General features: G+C 40.8%; 2 protein-coding genes across 2 annotated transcripts in view; both read right to left on the bottom strand.

Annotated features, from left to right (window-relative positions):
* Positions 1–259: 259 nt before the first annotated feature.
* LOC118416448 (aspartic and glutamic acid-rich protein-like) lies at positions 260–5,094 on the bottom strand. The gene is made up of 7 exons (XM_035821550.1): positions 5,039–5,094; positions 3,917–4,272; positions 3,387–3,656; positions 2,281–3,043; positions 1,889–2,048; positions 1,598–1,637; positions 260–1,059 (listed from the first exon to the last, which is right to left on the bottom strand). The coding sequence occupies exons 2-7, from the start codon at positions 4,242–4,244 to the stop codon at positions 758–760; spliced, it is 1,863 nt and encodes a 620-aa protein (XP_035677443.1). The 5' UTR covers positions 4,245–4,272; positions 5,039–5,094; the 3' UTR covers positions 260–757.
* A 5,045-nt stretch (positions 5,095–10,139) lies between these two features.
* Positions 10,140–18,528, bottom strand: part of LOC118415148 (voltage-dependent calcium channel subunit alpha-2/delta-3-like) — a gene marked incomplete in the record, with an annotated part of 40,377 nt that continues 31,988 nt past the window's right edge. Inside the window, 15 exon segments of the mRNA XM_035819517.1 lie at positions 10,140–11,508; positions 11,629–11,717; positions 12,272–12,384; positions 12,743–12,857; positions 13,351–13,412; positions 13,597–13,649; positions 13,880–13,958; positions 14,380–14,450; positions 14,738–14,800; positions 15,004–15,054; positions 15,553–15,614; positions 16,166–16,249; positions 16,712–16,815; positions 17,375–17,464; positions 18,338–18,431. Of these exon segments, the coding sequence (XP_035675410.1) occupies positions 11,401–11,508; positions 11,629–11,717; positions 12,272–12,384; positions 12,743–12,857; positions 13,351–13,412; positions 13,597–13,649; positions 13,880–13,958; positions 14,380–14,450; positions 14,738–14,800; positions 15,004–15,054; positions 15,553–15,614; positions 16,166–16,249; positions 16,712–16,815; positions 17,375–17,464; positions 18,338–18,431 (1,238 nt within the window).

Genomic DNA, 18,528 nt, shown 5'->3' with positions numbered 1-18,528 from the left:
TCTGTTGTCTCTACACAACTCCTCAAATCATATCAGTTCTTGCAAAGAACAACATGCGCATACTGAAATGTTTCATTACACTGAGGATGAGTATCCCCTGGATGTTTTGCTTTTGCAGTTCTATGTTGCATTTTGTGATAGTTGGTAAGAACTGCTGATGACTGAGTGTTTTCTTCTTCTGTCGGATTTGCTGTCATGTTTCTACTCATGGATGAATAAATGTACAAAACACATGAAGTTGTTATTTGTTATTTTATTCTGATGTCTGTAGATGCACATTGCATAAGTTCTGCAGGTATCTCACTGATAAATGGATCGTGTGCAGGCTTGTCTGCCTGTCTTGTGCTTCAGACTACAAGCAAGCTACTGTATTATATTGTACATGCGCAGTGAGTCATATGATTTATGATTGATGATCTATAATACAAAATATTGGCAACTTCCCAAATTAAAATGACATTTCCCCATTTCCATACGGAGTCTCCGCTACACCTACTCGACATGGGCATGTGTATGTAAGTGTGCGCGTGTGTGCGTGTATGCATGCATGTGTGTGTGTGTGTGTGTGTGTGTGTGTGTATTACACTATTCTTCCTCTCACGAACACAGAACTAAGTCTTAGATCTTTAGTGTAATGCGTCTGGATGAAATATTAGTTGCCATGGCAAGTTGTTGTGAACTAGGTTGCATTTGGCAATAACATTTGATATAGTTTATATATTACATACATTATACAAAATATTTTGCTGCTAAAGAATCACCGAAAAGAATTCAGATAATCTAGCGCGTCTATCTTGACTCCATCCCAGCGACTTATTACCGTGTACAAGGTCTGAACGGTAGCAGTGGAATAGTTTCGGTTCTTCCACTTCAAAAGCATGTTGAAAACCCTCTCCACCTGCAGCGGGTTTTCGCACTTTATCTGTGATAGGGTGACAGCCTTTAATCCCAACTCTCTGCCCAGTGATTCCCAGTCGTTCCCTATGAACTGAGACAACTTACTAAGTTGCATCTCTGTTACTTTTCTAGACATCGAGGTTGAAGGTCTACTCGAAGTCCCTGCAAAGACATAATGTGATAAGTTGCAGCGAAATTCAATATTTGCAATCCAACGCGCTACATTTCACCCCATGTCCCTTTCCGTGAAAATGGATTGTTCCACCCCAATGCAAAAATGGAAAATTCCATAAGTGAACTTCGGTGCAAAATTGAGCTCTCCCAACTTAACCCCTGTGCAACAATGGTCCCTTCCTCGGGTACCTCAATGCACAATGGGCCATTACCTTTCATTATCACCATGTAACGTTACAAAATTGAATCATGAAATACGATAGCAACCCAATGTTAAATGAGCCAGTCCCAAATGACTATATACCCCAGCAGGAACTACCCTAAGAGCACATCAGTAAAATAAGTAAGTACATCAGTAACATAAGTAAGATAATACGGTTTATCAAAAAAAAAATACTCGAGGGTATTTTACTCACCTAAAATGAACCATAAACGGCCAAAATGAACCAATTTAAAGATTTGGCAGGTGAATAATAATGAGAAAACAGCAGAGCAGGAAAAAACATAGTGATATCTCTTTGTTTACCTGTTTCGTGTCCCTGTATGTGAGGAAAGAATTTGCCGATCTGGAATGGAAAGGAAAGTAAGGTAAGAAAATAACGTTTTTCAGCGGATTTTGCCTATTATCTAAACATGAATTGTAACCACTCTTGTAGGCCGAAGAACAGCTAAAACCAGTCAGTACCTTACACATAACAATTCTAGGCGCAGAGGTATTGTGTCACGTCATGTGTGATTTGCTGGTGATACAATGCAGATGTAGAATCTTGGCAGAGGAGTGCATTTTAAGGATATTTTTTAAAACAATTTTCTTTACCTTCCCAATAAGCGCCTCAAGTTTTTCTACTTTATCCTCCAGTTTCCTGATGGCGTGTCCTTCATGACAACTTCTTCCATCTCCTGCTGTTTCCCGGTCTCGCTCCGCCATGTTCTTATTCTGCAATGGGGCTTCTGCTGAGACGCCACCTGTCTGTTTCCTGCGGTGTTACATCATAATGAATTTGACATCTAGATCTTGCGGCGAGAAAGAAAGATTTCGCAAAGAACGGTTCTTGTCGGAACTGCGTGCATTTATATATAGCCAAACATAGAAATTTAAGCTAGATGACCAAGTGAACTGATATATTTGGCCATATACAAGAGAGAAATTTATTGTGTAACAGTCTCATGCTAGCCGCTATTAAAGTGATTACCGAAACAAACGCGTACCTTGACGTCTGGCTTCTGTTGCTCTGCGGTTCCCCTAGAACCACAGTCCTTTGCGACCGACCTCTCGTGCCGTCATGGAGGCTGTTTCTTCGTACCCGTCCTGTTGCTTGGGCACTGCTTGGTCCTCTATTACTGTTTCGCCTTTTCGAGCCCGTGCTCACTTGGTGTGATGTCGATGCTGGCTTTGGAGAGGTTCTTCTTTGGAGAGGTCCCTTCTTAGGTTTGGAGCTGCCGACAATGCATTCTTCAATTTCTTCGTCAGAATCACTGTCTACCCCTTTGCCAGATGACGCCACTGGTCTGGATGACTGTCTGCCTTTCCTGCCATCATCAATACATTCTTCTATTTCCTCCTCAGATCCAATGTCAACAACTTTGCTGATTGAACTTGACGATCTAGACTCCCGATGTAGTGATTTATCTTTCTTGTCACTGAAAATACATTCCTCGATTTCTTCTTCAGATTCACTGGCGCGCTCCTTGCTTTGTACTGGTTTGTTTGTCATGTCCAAACATTCCTCTATTTCTCCCTCAGACCCGCTGTCATTCTGGCGTGGAGAAAGCTTTTTCTCATCTTCGCTACCTCTGCTGTCGTCAGATTCAAAGTCCGAAAAGTACGACCCTTCTTCGAAGCCATCATCGTCACTGTCAGAAACGTCTTCAAAGTCGTCATCATAGTCGACATCTGCATCACATGTAGCACCTTGTTCGTCAGAGTCTTTCCTGATGTCTTTCCACTCGTCAATCTGTGACCGCAACGCCTCTACGGTAGAAGAAATTTTGTCAAGATTTGAGACAATGGTCAATGCTACGATTTCTATTGTGAGTATCAACGTTATTAGGAAAGCTAGGAAATTAGATACCGATTTCTTCTTGAAACTAGAGTTTGAAATCCATATAGAGCGTATAAACCCCATGTGGTGGTGCATTCTCTGCAACACAGGGGTTAACATGTACAAGTATTTTGGTATGACATGGAATAGAGAGCCACGAACAGACAACTTTGATCGCCCAGTTAATATAGTATAGCGTTAATATTTCTCATTTTCATTCAGCTTTCAATTTGAAAAGCACTATTTCATATGCACGTATGAAATTTGTCGTACCTAGAAGTCCAAGAAGGGCCGAGTTTTCTTCCCGCTTCTCTCTCAAAGTTGTGTAGACGAGTCCGAGGACTTCCTGAGCAAGCGAGGTTGTGCATCCGAGACTCTGTAGACCATAGAACAGGATGGCCCTGACCTTATCCAATGGTTGTCGGTTTTGCCGCTTACATCGCTCAATGACATCGTTCTCCAGGTGCAGGCACTTCCCGAGTTGTTGTATGACAGCTCTTAATGACGCTATCTGTGACAGGAGGTCAAGTAGATTCCACTGGCCTGGGAAGAACAGAGAGCGGATTGGTTCACTCTTTCCATTACATACCTTAGATTATGCAGTTACTTAGTACTACTAGAATGCCGTAGAATGCTTACTCATACTTTCTACCACTTAGCCGTATGCATGTCTCTTGTTATTACCGACATAATGGCAAAATAGTAAGTCGCGCTAGAATCTACGTAAGTAACGGCAATATCACAGATTTAAGACCTTTAGAACTCTAAAAAACCTCTGTGCACAGTTAAGGTATGTGGCTTACTTCTGTACATACGCAGACCCGGGTAACTTTCGATCAAATCCGCCAATAGGCCGAGTCCAAGGTTGCGGTCATGACGAAGTATTTGGCAGAAGTTGGTGATCTTCGCCTCGTCTTCCTCCTGGTATCCAGAAACTATGTGTCTAACGAGGACCGACGACTTTAACTCTCCTTTCTTAAGTTTCAAGTCGTGCAAAAAGTTGTCGCCAAGTTTCGCTGCTACTTTTGGCAGCACGTCCGTATTTGTATGCTGACTAGCGAGTGTCAGACGCCGAATGATCATGTGTCTATAGAACCTTACTGCTCTTTTCAAATTATCCGTTTGTTCCATGACTTTGACCCTTCGGAACCGTATATATCTGAAAAGATAAAGAAATCATAGCCATCATTGAAATGTACACTGTGCAGCGTCTTTAAAAAGTTACCACAAGTTTATCGAAAGAACAGTACCATTTCCAGAATACCTGTGGTGACGCGTTAACTAACATAACAAGCCGCTACCGGTATACCGCAACCGTGTGACACTGGCTATGGCGAATGGCGGTTATAGCTTTTTGACAGTGCAAATACCAATGCAGATACATCTGGCAACACAAACTACATCAGTCAGGCGGAATGATAAATGTGGGTGGCTGACGAACTGTATGACGTAATTATGTAATTATATTGTCGCAGTGATCAAAATCGATTGTTCGACCCGACCAGGACAGGTAAATAATAAGAGTACACACAGTTTTCGCACCTGACGTTCTGTACTCTAACTTAGTAACTTACTCTAGATTACTTTTGCGAGTCAAAAATACACTGGTGTTCAACGGGAGGCCTTCTCACCGCCCAGTTGGACTGATAACCCTCGCGACCCCGCAAACATGTTTGTGAAATACACCGGGCGAAGTTCACCTACTGCTCACGTAGTGCAGACAGGCTGTCCGCGTATTTGAGGTTACTTAGTTGTCATTATGTCAGATTTCATTACGTTTGGTGATAGAAAAAAAACTAGGTTTTGTTTACTGATGATAAGTATCAAGTCATAACGATATACTGAAAACTGTTCTGTGTTAAAGCACAGGCACTACAATATAAGCTACATCCATATGAAATTCTCTACCACTATTCTTTACTTACTTTGTCCTTTGCCAAGGTGGGCGTTGCTGTCAGGTGGAGTCGACGATTAACTGTCGATGTTGTACCGCGATTTCGGTTTTGAAGAAAGGGTTGCACAACGGTGTTTGTTTTTTTCAAAACAGCTTGTTCTTGTGGTTTAGATCAGCTGCACAGAGATGGGAATCGTGGTACCTGGATGAAAGGAGAACTATCAGAACTGCCGCTGCCAAATGCGGAAGTAAATTGAGGTCACCTTACCGACGCGTAATCACGAGGTCTGGGATATTTGCAGACGTCATAAGGGGCAAACACAATAAAGTCTTGTTCACACTCGGCAAATCTATGCGAATCAATTCAAGAGTCAAATCTATTCGGTTCGAATAGCTATCAATTTGGTTGCGTTTATTGCACCTGCCATTGAAACGAGTCGAATTTGATGTTGAAATCTACGGGAAACTGCTAGTTAGTTCATTTCAATCCACCGCAATCCCACCCCTAGAGGGGAGTTCGTCGATTCCTGCGTCCTGTCCCTTGGTTTTGCTATATTGGTAGAGAGAAAATGCCGTAGACATTTGTACTTTTCCACTAATCGATGACTACTAGAAACATTTGAAACAGCTTTATTTATACAAGTTCCCATTGCCAACACCAGGTGGTCAAACAGGAGCACAGTCGGTTTGTACATGTTATCATGGTAGTTCAAAAAGTTAAATAACTTACTTTCTGGCAGTAGATATTTTCTTAAGTAACTTTGTGTATGTTCCAGCTATGCAGATATTGCTCTACGTTGAATAGCGTATCTGGTTTTCCACTCCGAAGTGCTAAGTCATAAGGAAATGCTTTGCCACAATATGGCGAAGACAAACAGTCAATTAGGCACAAACATTTACCTCACATACCATACCTGTTGTGGAGTGTATGATATCTAGGATACAAAGCCCAAGTTTTCCGGAGCAAAGTTGCGGCGAAAATTTGGAATGTGAACAGCAACAGTACAGTCAGGCAGACGTTGCATGCAAGACATTAGGAGAACCATCGGAAAGCACACCAGGCGCATAGGAGTGTGTCGTTCCTTTCAACAAGCATGAATCCGGGAATGTAAACATCGTATAACAGCGATCGTAATGGTCAATAGCAACGCAAACACTAGTACCCAGTTAACATTGCCAGTATTGCCGAGAATAAATTTGCTCCTCAGACAGGTAGGAACCAAGTCTTTGTTAGAATGAGTCGTAACGTACAACCGGACTGGTGCCTTCGTGGGGCACATCTACAAAGTTCCAAATAAAACAAACTTTAAGGTTCTTGGTTCTAATACTGTAAATAACCAACCGATAAGAAGGGTTATTACTTGGCAACCATGTGGCAATGGAGAACCTTGGCACATTCACACCCTGTGTCAGGCATATATATGATACAGTGAGTGTCTTGGTAATACGGTGATGGTTATCATTGGAAACCTTCGTTCCCTGCTCGTTTGCTTCATAGGTTATAGAGTGGCGAAACTGTAAGACTTTTACAGTGTAGTTCGCGTCCTTTACACTTAGTAGGCAATAAAGTTTGACAGATAGAATGATTAACTGATTTTGTAAAGACCATTACGTATAATAAGGAACATGCGCATTATTTACTACGAACAACCATTCAGGCATCTGCAGTCCTATCTACACCTCGCCTGGCAATCCCATCACACGAGGCACCAGCACATATAAATAGTGAAAAATTCATAACGCCACACCGATCCCCGCGCCCCAGACACCTGACCAGAGAGCGATGCGAATGCCCCGTCCCGAGCTATAAGAAAACGGGCGGGTGGGTGGCTAGGGTACACATACTACTTCACATCTCAGCATCCCCATTCCCTTCCTACTATCCCTATTTTCCCCGCCTGCTTCTCCCAACCACCTCCTACTTTTCCTCCCCAAAGCCAAACTGTGCGCTTTTGTTTGTGATAATATCTCCCCTTTTATACCCCTACCCTCATTAGCATATACGCTCATTTGCATAACTACCCTGATTGGTTATCCTGTAAAATTGAGTTAATCGACCACCTGGCTCCGGTGCGCGGGGACAGGTGTGAATAGTGAGGTCTGAATGCGGCTTTGTCTTGAGCTTGCTCTACATGTAGCTTCCGCTGGGCAGCGCTGTCTGCTTATATTCAAGTGACCTTTGGGAATGGAATGTCGAAGTACAATCGTGATATGAATGATGATGTACACGGCATGTGCACTTGTGATATTCTCAACTACAATACTAGAGTTCCACGACCCCTTACCTTCTCCCAAATGATTTCAATCTTTACAACTGATGTGTTAATTGCGTTCGTCATTGATTCTGCAAATAAGGTCCTCATTTGCATGAATTCTATAAGTTGTTTATCTCCTCCACCCAAAAAAGAGATGTACACAATCTACGTTATGAAAGAAGGCATGGACTTCAAGTTGATGGTATTGGGAGGTAGGACTATCCGTTTTACTTCTAGTTGAGGGTGTGGGGAGGGAGAAACAATCCATTTCGTTTTAATTCTAATGTTACATCTGATTTCAACATATTTGTTTAAAAGCAATTGTTGGGACTTCATACAGGTAAACACAGGGGCTAGTCCATGATGCGATTGGTCTAGTATAGAAAATCCCTGCGGTGTCATTGGTCAAAAGAATGCACTTGTACGATTGGTTATCTGAAATGATGAAATTAATTGCAGCGCACGACCAGTAATCATCTTCACCTGTGTTGGACACACCAGCTGGACGCACGTCTGTTCGTCTTCCCCATACTCCTAAATCCTCAAACACGCGAGACCGTACCCGTTTCTTCTCACGGACTCGCTGCCGAAGGGAGTTGACCAAACCCACCCCCGTAGGTGCTTCACGAGATGTCAAGAAATTATATGGGATCATCTATGAGACGACCCACTGACCAGAACAATGCTTAGAAGAAAAAGGTATTTTTCTTTTACTTGATTATCGATATAAGTTTTGTCCGTTGGAAAATTGTCCTGGTCTGACATTAGTAGTAGTAGCAGAGGTCAAGGTGCATTTCTGATTGCGTGCCGCGTGGTTTGTAGAATATTAGATCTGCTTCGCGTTTGATGGGTGTCCGTTCCTCATTCCTTCCCGTGTTCTTATCAGTTATCACTTACCTCAAGGCTGTGGACATTGCATGGGGGGTATCACATTAAAGGCCCAGGGGGAGTGAAATAACAAGATTAATAACGCCTCAAATGGAACAAAGATGATGTTATTATCCAAAGACAATTAGATTATACATCTGCTATATGAACTTCGATCCGACTAGTAGACTCCACGAGTGCTTATTTGATTAATGTCAAGGTCTGCTGCTGGGTGACGTAATGTTGTTTGGGAATTGGGACTGTCGGCGTACGTGAATATGCATTTTGACAAGTATACAAGTAAATATCACAACGAAAAGACACAAAGTACAAGAAAGGGAAAAAAGACTGAAACGCATAATCCTTAAATCGGAAATGGTCTTCTAGCAGATGTTCGGGTGAAAGATCATAATGTGGCAGCTGGAGTTCTAACTACATACTAGTACCCTATCAGAGCCCAATCTGCAGTACCGCACGCGGCCGCCCCTAGAAAAATGGCTAAAACGACCGTCAAATTGCCTAATTTTCGTCTTTTTGGGAATGGGAACATCACGAAAGGCTCACAAAGGGGTTTGAATTTTTAAGGTTTCCTTGACTTTGATTTCGAAAATCCAACATTTGAAATCAAGAATGACAATGTTTATATATATTTCACAAACAAACCTACTATATATATATGGGGTATTAGTTCTCTTTACAATGTACCTATGGAAGTGGTTCTATAGATTGGCACTTTCGGAAGGACTGCAACATCCCGATTTCATCCAGATTTGTGAAACAAGGAGCCGTTGATCAAATGCAAGCGTATTTCTGTCTTTTTTGTTTCTAACCAAATCCAAGCAGTTTCTTTGTAGCAGGTCGCTGTAGGGTATGTATGTTTAGCGTGTAATAGATAAAGTGCGTAACTTAGTACTTGTGGGTGCAATACAGTCAATTAAAAAAAATGGTAAAAATGTTCAAATAAACGACCATTAACATTCAAGACTCAAGATGATTTGACTACTCACACCGACGCATGTAACTACATTTCCAGACAAATAGAATGATTTATTAAGAAACATTCGAGTTTCACATAATGTACAAATTGACATGGCAACATCGTTCAAAAAACAGATACATTCTCAGTAGCCAGAGTCCGAAATCAACTCGACACCAAGTTAGAAGAATACATACATAATGTACCTGTAGATCAGACTACAAACCATGCATGCATGCATTTTTGTCTATCACATATATTGTTATGTTTCGATTGCACAGACTTGTCAATCCGAAATAGAAGCTCCGCTGGATTAAGACACAAGAAATTAATTCCCTTTCAGTCACACACAGATTTATCAACATGTGCGCTCTACAAAGTAAGTTTGTAAACACTGACATATTGACAGCTTTCAATCAACATAAGGTTGATAATGTTAGAATCTCTGTTTTTTGTTCTTTACAAATTATTGTACAAGACTTATTGTACAAGCCGAATATCTTTACCATAAATTGCAGACCAGATTTCTATCTATTCATATTGTGTGAACCTTTACTGTAACAAGAAACACTACGCTCCTTATTCTCGTAAACAGACTTTACGGAGTATCATACACTTTTCTGTTTGTGTTCGAACACATTAAAAGCATTATTAACAAAACAAAGTCACCGTAGAAAATAAGGGTTTTCTCTCTCACCTGTACATTTTTAAGCAGTGCTTCCAAACGTTTGCAATCATAATGTAATGCAAGAAATAATCTAATCACACAACTCAATGCGGTGTTAAAATTGTACCAACAAAAATAATATACGATTTGGCTCGCCCCTTAGGCGTCGCCAAAATTCAGACCGTCGACATGTATCTGTAAAGATCCCTAATATGTATCAGGCTATCCGTTCTTGTACAACAGTCCTTTTCAAAAACTCCTCCGACCGCTAGCCTGAGACCCAGTCCTGTTTGGCTTTAGATCGCGCCAATCTTGGCTTCTCTCGGCCAGACGTGATGACGGGGTAACAACCGCCAACTATACTATAGCTGACCAAGCCTGGGTCTCAGGCTAGCGATCACAGCATATAAGGCAACAGTACGTCTCTAAAAGATCAACGTTATCTTGGTTAATGATGTGACATTTCCACAAGCATGTTACATGTTCTCCTATATGTTTATTAATGAAAAGAGCCTATCCTACAGTGTTGCGATTGTTGTTAGATTCAGTAGCTGTAGCATCCTTCGATTATTTACATAGCCATCAGCCACTGTGATTATTTTGTCAAAGAAACACACGATGTATATCTGGACGTGTTTTGTTGAATAAAGTACAACTATAAATAAAAGTATGTGTTGTCCATCATGTACTGTTCAAAGTGGTAATCAGATGGCTTTGAAGGAAAAAAAATTAGTCACAAAGACGCCTTCCTTACTTTGACTTGATTTTTTGTGATACTTTAAGATTTGATCATGAACACGCCTATTCTTTCACACGATGGGCCAAAAGGGTGCGACTTTGTCTTAAACGTATTTCGCAATCCTTTCGTCCCAAGTATTTCTATGCACCTTGTTTTTCTACTGCACAAAAGGTATAAAAAATAAAACATCTGTTTTAGTTGATGTAGACGAACATTTACGCATACGCTAACTAAACCAGATACATGCTACCTACATGACAAACAAAGCTAACTAGAAGACTAAAACAACTCGATGTTTAGAGACCCCAGTCGTGATAATAAAAAAATTAGGAGGTCAGGTAAAACAGACTTCGTAATATCGGCAAAAACAACAGTTGCCCTCATTTTTCTTCCCTCTACTTACAAAATACACATCATTTCTTTCTGACAAAATCTTGTAAATCCATAAAACTCACTCTGTGCTGCGTCCGAACAGAACCGTGATGCTTCTGTACTTCTCGAGTCCAGGTATGAAATACTTGATCGTAAGGTGTTCTGTAGATTTCATGTCAGCTTGATAATAGATAAACGGATCTTATGACTTCTGGATTCAATGCAGAAAATAATTTCCATTGCAATTGGAAGGTCACAGAAATCTTGAAAGGTCGACTTGAGGATGGAAAATTGCCAACACTAATAAATTGGGTGTACAGTCTTCAAACAAACAGAAGACAAATGGAACGGGAGTACACCGCTATAAGTCACAAGAAGTCACGGGTAGATATAAGATTGGTACATCATAGAAAGAGTAAAATATTTCCTCTTTGGACACTTGACTGTCATCATGCACAGCATTGCACGCGGAGTTATTGGAGTATGAAGTGTTGTCTGTAGCGCCACCGTGCGATCCTCACGTGCGCGGCAGGAAGGCTTCTTTGACCGTGAAGAGAAGGGTGAGGAGAAGAAGCAGCGGTGACACCACCAGAGAACTGGCTCGTCCACATTTCTTTGGATCTTCCTGTAGAACAAAAAATCACCAAACAGGTAAGAATATTTTTGCAAATGTTTTAGCAAGCTTGAACCATTTGAATGGGAATTATCTTTTTATGGTCAGATTTTGAAGAAAAGGCGATCTCACCTTGGCGTGGTAGTTGTAGCATTTGTCTGGCCGGCGACGTTCCTTTTGTGACAACCGTCTCTCACAGAGCAGGGTGTCATTGGAGCCATGTGCACAGCAGTCAAGGAATACAAGCTAGATACGGAGTAAGATTTTCTACCACATGTACAGCCCCCATAGGTGTCACTAAATTACGTAGAACGTCATCGTAAAAAAGGTTATATGCAAAAGCAATAAAAACTGCTGTTATCGTTTTTAGCATAGCTGGCTAACGGCTCGATCACAACTATCTATTTACCCTTCACAGGGTCAGCTATTGTTTCTAGACCGTTTGAACGAGGATTACCTTTCAATCGAAAGAAATGATGAAAGTAAAACTGCAGATCAAATCAACTAAAAGCAAGCAACACTCCACCATTACGACAGGGACACTTACACTATACCTGATATCAGAGTAAAGTAATAAAAGCGCAAGACTAGAACCCTATTTAAGTTATTCGAGATAAACATTTGTAGGTGTAGAAAGCTGTAAAATAACAAGACCAGGATTGTTAGTTGATTCTGTGGTTGTTGATCGATGAAGCAAGGGGGCTAACTTCCTTGGTGGAACTTATGGCGTTACAGATAAGTAACCAACTTAGAAATACATGGCTGTGAAGGATATAGCTGACTTCCTGTGGGACGAGGTCGAAGTTGGAGACCAGGTTACAGGGACAGCTGCTGCCCACAGCCAGCAGGATCAGGTTGCTCTTCGGCACCAGTTTGATGCTGAACGACCTGCAAAACACACACATTGATTTTGTATTTCTATTCTGTACCATATAGTTGGCGGTATCAAAGTCAGTGTACTTTTTGTTGTTTTCAAAGAAGTCAAACCCCGCAATAGTATTATAACGTAGGTATAGAACCCTATTCTGTACACTGTATATCCATTCAATCACTAATCTTAGTATATTAGAAGTTATATTATTCACTTGTTGTCCCTTCATGTTAGTACGTTTGTATCAATTCTATGTTCACTTGCAATTACATAGCCACATGGGCATGGACTTGCAATAAGATACTATTAGAATAAAGCTTCTATGAAATCATTTTGATGCTTGTTGGTGGCATACACCACGAGCAAAGTACTTACTTTTGACAGTCGTTACAGTCCATGTAGCCGTCAAAACCCATCTCCTTGTTGATAGAGAAGTTGGCCTTGTAAAGGGTGACGCCCTTATCACATGGTGCGTAATCTGGCCCTGAGCCTGCAACAAAATAGCACAACGTAAACGATGATGGGGCAACTTGGAAAGGGTCTACCTTTGTTACCTGAATTGAATTGTTGTTGTTGTTTACCTTGTAGTGACTGGTTGCACATAGATCAGCAAGTTTCCTTGCTGTTTCTGTAGCAGCGTATATCTAGCACCCCTCTGTAGCAGGGTATACTCGAAGTACACATTGAACACAGGACCTCCAGTTTACTTCCCTTCCGAAAGACAAGTGTAGCCCCAACCAAGATGTTCAGGAAGAAAACGGGCTCTCTCAGTTAAAAAAAGGAATCGGAACCAGTAGTTCAACTGCGAGCCTGCTATTAGTTGAACTACAGGGATATACCCTGATCTACCACTTGTACTTGTACTTGGCTTAAATGGTAGCCATGAAAATATGTATTGACTTTAAGCACTCAATTCTGTGGAATATATATATATGCAACGGGCATTGTGAAAAAGACGGAAAAGCACAAAGCAAAGTACACACCTGCTGACGCATACTCAAACTGTCCCGATAGCAAATTGTACAGGCTAAATTGCGCCAGTAGTCTGTAAAAGAAATGATTGTTACATTATAATAACTTATCTTTTAACATTTCACACTTGCATTTTGAAAATATGTATCCTATATCATAAAACAGCCTTTTTTCCATGTATGATAATATTCTTGCCATTGAACTACTTTGAGCGACTAGTTTACCTAAAGTTAACGATTACATAAAGTGATACTTACACTACCAGTTCCTTCGACCACCACAGGACGTAGCCTATCAGGTTCATAATCGGCTGGAATAAAAATCAACATTCGAAGTTGAATACAAATCATATCGACTATTCTTGATATTACGAATTGCGTGCTTAGATCAACTGGTACATGTATTTGTATTCTTGAATTTGTTTAACATTTAGGAATATTACGTAATATGCTAACATTAGAAACAGCAATACTATATTTATGTAGTTTTTCTTATCTCAAGTTAAAAGCAGCAATAATATGATGATATAGTCATATTTACATTAAGTAACCGTGATGCCGCAGCAGTGGAGTCAGCAGAAGTTGTTCTGCACATACCCTGGTAGTCTATCAGGTCAATCCTACAGAAAGGAAGCGACATAGACATGGTCAACGAACGTTTCGTCCCGCAAAAATGAGGCATCCTATCTTTGTCCATTCACTGTATTAGTAAGTGCGTTTTGAGTAAGCTTTTTCAGTTTTTCAGCAACTGCATAGAAAGGTTATAACAAAATAACAAAGTTCTTTGTACATCATGGAGTATTTTATTCAAGATTAACGTTTCGGTGACCGTCTGTCACCTTCCTCAGGCAATGCTGACTGGTTCCATCACGCACTGCAGCTAGGTGTCGCTGCTAACCGATGCAATCCCAAACGTTAAGTATTTATCCATATACTTAGATTGGTAGTTGTGTACCCTTGGTTGTATAAGAAGAACTTTTTTATCCAGTGACCTAGCAACCTCATGAAATTATTCAAGTAGGTTAGATAGAATCCACTTACTTGTCATAGAGGCCGAGTTCTTCCATCTCTGACATCATGGTCCCATCGATTTCACCATAGAATCTCCCGATCTGGAAAAAGTACAGAAATGAAATTTTAATTGACGTGATTTGATGTAGTCCACCTCAGTCAAATCCGCATAAATAGAAAACATAGTTGAAAGCAGTTTCGTGATTAGAAGCTCTTATAAAGACAAGATAAATTACTACGTCTTGATCTTTTACCATAGACGTCTCAGGATCTCAGCAAAGTCTGATTCCTTAAAGAGGCGCAAGATGATTTTTAAATACTAGTAATTGAATTCAAAAGCTGCATGTCACCACGATATTGTCTGCAAATATAACGAAGCATTTCTTACGTCCTCTGATTGTTCTGAAACAACGATGTATCCTCCGTCGTCCAGTAGATAGCAGTCTACATCCTGGGGATGGGTTTATAAAGTGAGCACATTTCCCAATAAACTGGCAACGAATCATAATCATAACAAACACAGACTACAATCCTTAGGTTTCAGGAATAGAATAAATGTTCAACGATGTTCTCAGAGACAGATAGCTTAAGTCGCAAAAAATTGTGTCAAATTAGTTACTATGCATTTATAAGATATACATGTAGTAAACTTACATCGTCCTCATCGCAGCTAATGCAGTCCTCAGGCCTGGTGCTGTCAGCACACTGTCAGAAAAAAAAAGTTAGTCACAAAGCTCATTCAGATCTGTTCGTGCCAAGGTATGAAGCTGTCTATTCCAATTACTGGATCACAATTGATATACTCTCTAAGGTAGAGCAGTAGGATTTCTATGTAGACACATGTATCTTACATGTATGTATGTAAATCACACCTCCAAAGAATGGGCAAGCATGGTATGTTAACTCTGGTTCCAGCGACTGTATCATGTAGCGACTTACTCAGGGGAAATGATTGAATCAATAGTTCTTTGTTGAGGTAATTCTACCGACAATATGGACTAAGGGAAATAAAAGGAAATGAAGTTATGTGCTGCTATTCCTATGTGTCTCTTTAAAATGGGCAAATATTACGGCTTTAGATCATATCTTCTGTCCGAAACCCCACGGGAAATTATCGGTGCAATCATTGCCCGGATACTCCGTAACAGGACTACACATAAAGAGTTACTTCACAGCAAAGCCAAGGTAAAACAAACCATCTACCTTAGCCGTAGCAGCAAAGAACAGATTGCTGAACGATTCGTGGTTCATCTGAAGTCCGGCCACTGATGAACAAACAGAGAAGAAAATATATCATCACCATTGGACTGATTCAACCTGCTTACCAGTTAAAAAGGTTATCCAATCTTCTTGAAGCCTACAACCTCACATCTTTATCTTTTCCATCAAATGACCAGTACCGATCTCTTGGTTAGGGAAAAATGTAAGCTACTCAAGTAATACATTTGCGACATTTATTGATTATATGTACGGCGCACAGAAGAGTTCCAACAATGCAGGGCAGGTGCCTGTGTTATGACTGACATCATCCTCATAAGCCAAGGCAATGCTCAGCATGCCAAGATAAGTTCAAAAGAGTGACCTACTAGTCTACGGAACTACCGTATCTCGGTGAACATACGCGTACATGCGTCCATGCAAACAAATGAGCATTCGAAATCTCTTCAAGCATTTTTGGACACGTATACTATCCTTGTTTGTTCTCACTTCCAAGCAGCCTACGAGCATAACTTTGCAATAAACTTTGCTGTTACCAATTCTAACTTTGTACTACTACATCTCTTCAGCAGTTAATTGGATGTTGAGATTGCCTTACCTGCAGCGACTGCCCTCGGTCCGCCCTTTTGTAAGAAGATTGCGGTCGATGCGGTCACTACGAAGTTGGTATCATTGGACAGGCCTGAAAAGGTAAAAAAACATGATTTTCAATGCGGATACTTTGTAGGAACGTTTTAGGCCTAACATGGGCACCAGAATGTAATTCCTGACCATCAAAACTTTAATATAATGAACATTTTAACCTATATGCAAATGATAACCGAAAAACTTTTCGTAGCAATCCTATACACGTTATGTGCTGCCTTTACTACATAGTCTCATCTTATAATGTACTTATAATTATTTGAAACGTGTCAACTTCGAATCTTTGCATTTTGTCTACTACTTTTGGCTAGTGTCTAGTAATCACATCGTTCTTATTAATCTAATTGTTTCAAATTTGTAGTAGTATTTTGCCAAGTGGCTTCCAGTATTGGATTTTGGGAGGATATATTCTCAATAGAAATATTTCTTTGTTCAAAATAGACAGACGTCATAGTGTCGAATATACACATGCTATCCATGAGAACTCAGTTTGTCTTACCCTGATCAAACGGTACGGAGTACACAAAGTAGCCAGGACCAAGCTCAGCTGCACGCTTGTAGTACGTCGCCTGGATTGTGTTCTTGGTTTTATTGATAAAGTCCCTGTAGATAATATGGTAGGGGTTAACACGTGGTAGAAAAGTCTTAGGTAACACTTGCATAGTTCGTTGGACAAGATGATCAACTGATACAACTTATGTAAATGAGAACCTTATTTGCATAGCTCCTGAGAAATATTTACAATACGTTACCCGTAAATGTTAACATCATTTGACGAAGTTATGAGGTCATGTAAATCTAGTGAAATGTTCCTAAGCCTATGGAAAATGTCTTGGTCCTGTTTCCCTCCCGAAAAATAAGGGTCAGAAGGTATTAGCCAGGAGGAATTATCGTTTTATTTCCTTTTGGCTTCGGCAAAAACATGGATATTTATCCTTCATAAGATAGGATAAAATAAACTCAAGATGTTTTTTTTTACTCAAGAATAGGAAGCAGGCTGAATGAAAATCCTCTAACTGGAATCTATGTGAATCCACTGCCCACCCAATAGAGGCTAGGGTCGGCAGGTTTTTTTCAGTGTTGGTCGGGAAACAGGAAACACGACATTTGTTCCTCGGCCCAACAACTAATCTCTGTAGTGATAGAATGATGATGTACTCACCGCTCTGTCATCTCATCAGGATGCTCCAGGTATGAGTAGAAGCGGGTCACTCCGCCCTTGGTTCCTACGAAAACCTGCTGAATTCCATGCCTTGGAGGCAAGGGCACAGTGTAACCGATGTCATCAATGCACAATGGGTTAGTAAAAGCTGTGTATATTACTATCGAGAAATATTCGAGCTGTCTACCTGATTTTGAGAAATACATTTTGAAGATAAGTATATTCGTATCCAATTTCACATGTCAAGTACACATGGAGAAAACAATGCTTAAATTGCTCACTGTATAGAAGCTAGGTACCGCTGTTTAGACGCATATCATAGACAGTCAACAAGACCTCGTAAGGAACACTAGATTCTACTGTCTTTTCGAGAAGAGGAATTGTATTACCCTGGGTCTACGTACCTACATCTCACTTGCAGTTTGGTGAGATAAAGTGTTATTGTAAGATTAGGAAGACGTCTAATGATTCTCTATGTAATTTTAATATGGTGCCTCTACACCGTGCTGTGAATCACCTTCACCAATATACAAGCCCGTGATATCACCTGCACCGTGCGTTAGTATCAAGTTATTTCACCCACTAAGAAAGAAAGAATTAGAAAGAGAGATTTTGATTGTGGCGGTGCGGCAGTGTGCGTGTTCGTCTCGGTAACGGTCGTTGCCATTTGAAACGGTCGTTGCCATATCGCTGACCAGTCAATACCATAGTTTATGCCTTTTTGTAGGAGGAGCAATATTTCAATCAAAATTGCATGACACTGACAATATGGTGATACATGGTAAGAAGATTATCGAAAATAAAAACGGACCCGAGTCAAAAAGCCTAAACCCTACTCCCTAACCAACTGCGCTACGAAACATCAAGTTGTGGAATGAGGGGCTATGACGACAGGCAACGCCCGTTTCAAAAGGCAACGACCGTTGACGGGACAGAAATCAGCAGCGGCGGTGAGTTACTCACTTGGTGCTGTTCCCCTTAACGGCAATCCAATAGGAATCCAGCACCTCCGTGATAGCAGCGTCGAACATCACGTGATCCACAAGTTCTCTGTTACCTGAAGAAAAGGTGCATGACGTAAAGAACACCCAAAGGTAGGTACAAACCACTCACTTGTTACCTCTCCGCGACTGCGCCTTGTCGGTCCACACGCC

This window comes from Branchiostoma floridae, chromosome 5 (genome assembly GCF_000003815.2).
Source record: "Branchiostoma floridae strain S238N-H82 chromosome 5, Bfl_VNyyK, whole genome shotgun sequence".
Taxonomy (NCBI): domain Eukaryota; kingdom Metazoa; phylum Chordata; class Leptocardii; order Amphioxiformes; family Branchiostomatidae; genus Branchiostoma; species Branchiostoma floridae.
This window is presented reverse-complemented; position numbering and strand designations above follow the sequence as displayed.